The 6,547-nt window shown below is 38.4% G+C and overlaps 1 protein-coding gene across 1 annotated transcript; it reads right to left on the reverse strand.

Annotated features, from left to right (window-relative positions):
• Window positions 1–4,984: 4,984 nt before the first annotated feature.
• LOC110935402 lies at window positions 4,985–6,187 on the reverse strand. The gene has a single exon (XM_022177790.1). It carries the CDS (start codon window positions 6,185–6,187, stop codon window positions 4,985–4,987), a length of 1,203 nt encoding a protein of 400 aa, XP_022033482.1.
• Between the last annotated feature and the right edge of the window lie 360 nt (window positions 6,188–6,547).

Genomic DNA, 6,547 nt, shown 5'->3' on the forward strand with positions numbered 1-6,547 from the left:
AAATCCTAGGATCGATCCATACGCCTCCTAATTGCCTTATGTACCACACTTGTACTTAAGAGACGCCGTGAACTGATCTCTCCGTCACGGATGGAGCACATGATGTTGATGCCACAACAACATGCTCGTGGGACACTCCACGAGAAGCGATACTCAGGGTATCAGAGTACAAATGGTCTTATTCACATAACTTATAAAACTTATTTTCAGAACAGAACGGAACATATATTGGAACATGCGATAATGAGTACAACTTAACAGAAAAACTATCGCATGACATGAAACTAAATGATTAGAATAGGAATCGAACGGTCTGTCAAATGAATCGATAATCAAAGCCGTGAGGAGTTTTAAAAACAAGACATAGTAATTTAAAACAATTTGACTTGAGTAACATAATACTTATATATCATATTAAACTTGTAACTTATTTACTTATAACTTATAAGTCTTAAGATATTTAACTTGTAACTTGTAAAATACGAATCTTTGGCGAGATTGAAAATATAAGAGTGGAACCAGTCATCAAGGTATGGTTATCAATCCTATCTTGACAATTTCGTCCCCAAAATGTGGTTTATTAAACGAAACAAGATAAAACCTTGACTCGTTAATAAGGAACCACTAGAGTAGGAAATGAAACTTATATAAAATAAACCATTTTCTAAATAACTGATGTAAAACAAAACCTTTTCAAAACGTTTGTAACTTTCAACACATGTTTCATAACTAAATCTTAATACGGAATCTATAACTTATTTCATAACTTAATCTTAATACGGAATCTATAACTTATTTCATAACTTAATCTTAATACGGAATCTATAACTTATTTCATAACTTAATCTTAATACGGAATCTATAACTTATTTCATAACTTAATCTTAATATGGAAACTTAAATTCAGGAACGACATCAATCAAAAGAAAAGGATTCTACCCGTACCCAACGGACATAAATCGATAGAAAGGAATTTTATCCATCCAGAACTTATAACTTATAACTTAATCTTAATACGGAATTCTTATATTCAAACGACATAAATCGAAAGAAGGGATCTTTTATAAAAACAACATAGATCGAAAGGAAGGAACCTATCCGTACCTTAAAATTTCCAAGTGATGCTACCTTGTTTCCAATTGTAGATTCATATGGACAGAGTTTAGCTTACTGATTATCCTCTTAACCTAATTTGCACACAACTAGGTAATTAACTAATACAGCTTTTACGATAACTCACGAGATTAAACCTTCACAACAATTAACAAGTGCAATACTTCAACTCATTTATCGAATTATCGACAAACGACAAAGTATAATACTTAATAATTCGATCGGATTCACAACGAATAACAGAGCATAGTCCGAATTCGAACAGCACTCAAATATTCAAGTCGAAATCACGATGAACAATAAAGTATAAGCTCAATTTTGAGCAGAACTCGGACAATCGTCGGATAGTTATAATCGATCGGATGTTGAATCGTAATAGCGATCGAGTTATTACCTTGATTGCGGCAGCGATTCGAGATCGGTGTGTGTTGTTGGACTGTTTCGACGATATCTCAGCCTACAGAGAGAGTTTTCTCGTCGTTCAAGTGCCCAATTTCAAGTCCCAGACTCCTCTATTTATACCCGAAATTTGACCCTGTCGCGTAGCGCGAGGGGTACCCCTATGGTCGTCGCGCTACGCGAGGGGTAACCTATTTTCTATAGGTAGCCACGTCCCTAACTAGGCTTGCTGAGTCGACGATTCGGCCAATAGCATTTAGACAACGTTTTTATGAAGATAATCGTCAACTAGGTTTTACCCCCCCTGAGTTTTAGGGGCCCTGATCCTGATTCTGATGATTCTGAAAATTTTAGGGTTGGTGCAGAATTACTTGGGTGTCTTAATTAGGGTTTTCTAGTGGTTAACTGATAAAATACTATTATTCTTTTTTTTTATTTCTAAAATAATGATTTTAAATTTTTGGGCATTACAACTATTACCCCCTTAAAAGAAATTTCGTCCTCGAAATTTTTCAAACAAGAATATAACCTATTGCATAGGTAACAGAAACGAAACTTTTATAGCAGAGTTACTAACTTATATAACCAGAATCTCCTAACCACACATGTGTATCTGAAATTCATAACTAAGGTCATGACTATACTTGTCAATTACCTTATATATGTGCCCTAATGGTCCTTTTATAACGTATCTTAATAAAATATCTTACCGTACGAAAAGTCAATAGAGACTTACAGATACTTAGAGTGACTATTAGTACTGATATTTCCTACATAGACATCTATAAGAATAGACATAGGAGTTAAACCAAATAAGAGATCAAGTTGAATCCTATCATAGATATACCCATTCCTTTTTGGGTAAAGAGTTACCCCGGTGATTCTATATATTCACAACCAAAAAGAAACAAGTGGAGTAGAGAGTCTACACCAGTTCTCTCATGAGACATGCCCCATGAGAGTAAAACCAGGAAACAAACCAAAAAAAAAATCAACAAAACCAGGTCAAACACACCTAGACACTCATCTAGACAAATAACAATATGCTATAAAGAACTAATTAGCCTCCATTATCTTTAGTTTCGGTTTCAATCTCCCAATCCCCAAGCAGCTTCCGCACCCTAGCGTTGTTCTTTAGCTTAGCTCCCATCAACTTGTATCTCACAGTTTTTAGAATAGTATCTTTTACCATTTCGGGTGGACGTAGTTGGTTTCTAAATAATCTAGCATTTCGCTCTTGCCAAATAGTATATGCAGCAGCCGCAACTAGAATCTTTGCAACATAAACCTCAACTCTCTTTGATCGAAGACGAGCACATAACCATTCGATGATATCCACCCATCTCGACCTCACGGCCGCCATCCCCACTTTACCTCGAATCATATTCCAAACTTCATCTGAAAATTTACACTCAAAGAATAAATGATGATGAGAATCATAATTCTCATAGCACAATAAACAGCACATCATATTCATGTTTTTTCACCTTGAAAGATCCCACTTCAGAATTCTGTCTTGAGTAAGAAGCTTTCTCTTCATAATCAGCCACATCATAAACGCGTGCCTAGGAATACATTGCGCAAACCAAACAATACCACTCCAATCCACCTCAGATTCTCTATACCGAATCGAGTGCCACACTGCAGACGATGAAAAATCCTGACAGTCACTACCATCTTTCCATTGCAAACGGTCAGATTTTGTCGGATTTAAGTGAAAGTGATCCAGCTGAATAAGAACAGGGAAAAGATCCCTCCACGCCAGCGGCCAAATCCAAGTTCCGTTGGAGTAAATATTGAAAACGGTGTCATCTAACCGAAAATCAGCATCCGTAATAGTCCTTGGCGACAGAAAATCACCCAGAGGACCTAAATCACTCCAAAGATCAAACCAAGCTGAAGTGTTGCGGCCATTACCTACATCGGACCAAACATGTTTTCGAATACTATACCTCATCTGAATGATCTTCCTCCAAGACCAAGTAGCATTTGATGTTGCTTTACAAACCCAGAAATTCTTTCCTTTAAGCCGATACGAATGAACCCACTCGACCCAGAGGGAATCCCGCTTCGTCACAATACTCCAAATATGAGACGCCATCAGGGCTTTGTTCATGTCCCCAATCCGTCTAATGCCTAACCCGCCTTCATACTTAGGAGTACAAACCACTTTCCACGAAACTTTAGCTTTACCTCTACTAAAAGACGCATCTTGAGACCATAAGAAATTTCTCATTCTAGCTTCAAGATCCTTAACAACCCGAGACGGAAGCATAAACACCGAGCACCAATAAATATGCATAGAAGACAGGACTGATATAATCAGTTGAAGCCGCCCTGCAAACGATAACAATTTGTTCTTCCAGTGCATGATACGTTTCTCAAGTTTCTCCACAAGCACCCGGCAATCATTATATCTAAGTGTAGAAGAAATAAGAGGGACTCCCAAGTACTTGACAGGTAACTTACCTTCCACAAAAGGCATGATGTCCAGAATTGCCTGCTTAACATGATCTTTCACATTGCAAAAGAAAACCGTACTTTTCTGGTTGTTAGGAACTAACCCCGACATCTTAGAAAACTTTGAAAGAGAGGACATAATACACTTAGCTGAATTCACTTCCCCTCTAGCAAATAGGAATAGGTCATCCGCAAAGCAAAGATTCAATATCCGCTGTTTTTCACATCTGTTATGAAATTTAAAAGAGGAGTCTATCCGAACAGAGTGCTGAAGAATACCCGTCAAAATCTCCATGACAAGAGTGAATAAATAAGGAGAAATAGGATCCCCTTGTCTTAACCCCCGTTTACCTCTGAAAAACCCATGAACCATGCCATTAACACATACCGAAAATGAAGTAGAAGAAACACAGATCATGATCCACTTCACCATGATATTGTTAAAACCAAACCCAAGAAGCACACTTTTCAGAAAACTCCAGTCCACCGTATCATATGCTTTCTGAATATCAACCTTAAAAGTACATCTTGGAGGCCCCACATTCCGATGATAGTTGTGCATTAATTCTTGCGTTAATAAGATGTTATCCGAAATTTTCCTACCCGGGACAAAGGCCGATTGATTTATACTCACAATCTCATTCAAACCTCCCTTTATCCTATCAGCAATAATCTTACTGATACACTTGTAAAGAACGTTACAACAAGCAATCGGGCGAAAATCAGTGACAACCATAGGAGTAGAAACCTTTGGAATAAGAACTATAAGCGTATGATTCAGCTCCCGAAGCAAATTACCAGTGTCAAAAAAATCCTTAATAGCATTAACAATATCATTACCAACCAGCGTCCAGGCACTCTTGAAAAACGCAGCCGTAAAACCATCCGGTCCCGGAGCTTTATCGTTGCCAATAGAGAACATCGCCTTTTTAACCTCCTCCTCCGTAACAGGCCGAACCATATTCGTTGCAACATTGTGAGATAGAATTTTCGGAAATAAATCTGGAGTAGGTTATAACGAGATATCACCTTTCTTGCCAAAAAATTTCTCATAGTGTTGAACAAAAGCTTTATACACACTATCGCCTTCATAGAGTTTCCCTTGAATATCTTTGATAACATCAATCCGACTACAATGATTTCGAATCTTCAAAGAGGAATGAAAAAACGCCGTATTCATGTCACCCGCACTCAACCAATCAACTTTAGCTTTTTGTTTCAGAAAACGCTCTTCATCTAATAATGCCTCTTGAAGATCACGGCTAATCGAAGCTTCCTCATTCCGCACATCAGCATTATGCGGCTCTAGGTCAATCCTTCGCTGAATAGTATCTAACTTCAACCGACTAGTTTCAACTTTCTTGTGGAGATTTCCTTGTCTGAACAGCAACGACCGAAGAGGGTGTTTAAGAGACTTTAACTTCTTGACAACTCTAAATTGGTGAACCCCGTCAACATTAATTGGCCAATGCTTATTAACAATCTCCAAAAATTCAGGTTTAAAAACCAGAAAATTAGCGAACTTAAACGGCCTCGGTTTGAGTTTCAACGCTTCCGGGATAGACAAGATACAAGGGCAATGATCCGAAAGCCTATAAGGCTTGAAAAATGCAACCGAGTTCGGGTATTCAGTAAGAAACGGAGTGTTTCCCATTACCCGATCAATTTTCTTAAGAAGACCCACACCATTCTTAGGCTTTTGGCTCCACGTAAAATGAATACCGGTGCGATTAATATCCACAACTTCTATGTCATCAACACAATCCTGAAAATCCCTCATACCAATCGAAATGGATGAAGAACCCATCGAATTATCTTCTATATTAAGAGCCGAGTTGAAATCACCCATAATACACCACGGCCGATCCGCAACAAAAACTTTATGCATAGACAGAAGATGCCAAAGCTCCCTCCGCGTAACATAATAATTATCGGCATACACAACAGAACAGAAAAGCACTCTCTTATCCAATTTAAAAACAAGCTGTAAATGCATAACCTGAGGAGATTGAGCAACGATCATTACATCAAAAATAGTAGGATTCCACCCAATGATTATTCTTGTGCCTTTGTTACAACATCCGCCATTGGAAGTCCAATCCCAAGAATGAAACACAGCTTTACACACTTTGCCCAACTTACCGACATCCACATGAGACTCTAAAATAGCACACAAGCTCAAATTGTAATCCTTGACAGCCTGCCGAACCTCCATTTGTTTGAGAGGGCGGTTCAACCCCCTTATATTCCATGAAGCGATACTAACCATTATTAACTTTCGAAGAAGGAGTGCTTGCCCCTTTGTCGTTCTTTGCGTTCCGAGTACCATCCAATATAAACCCATCCATTTCATCATAAATCTCCTCAACATCGTCATCATCCGAGTCCCCATTATTCGTATCCGATTGTTTCTTGCTAGGACCAGGCTCATCCTCCACCTCATTAAGAACATCAAACGGATTTGCTGACCGAAAAGAATTAGACGTAGACGTGGCAGCCCGTCCATTATCATGCTTCGGTTTATTGGTATCTCCTTTTGGCTTTTGCCCCACCGGACGATATTCAAACTTAGCCT

Source organism: Helianthus annuus, chromosome 1 (assembly GCF_002127325.2).
Source record: "Helianthus annuus cultivar XRQ/B chromosome 1, HanXRQr2.0-SUNRISE, whole genome shotgun sequence".
Lineage (NCBI taxonomy): Eukaryota > Viridiplantae > Streptophyta > Magnoliopsida > Asterales > Asteraceae > Helianthus > Helianthus annuus.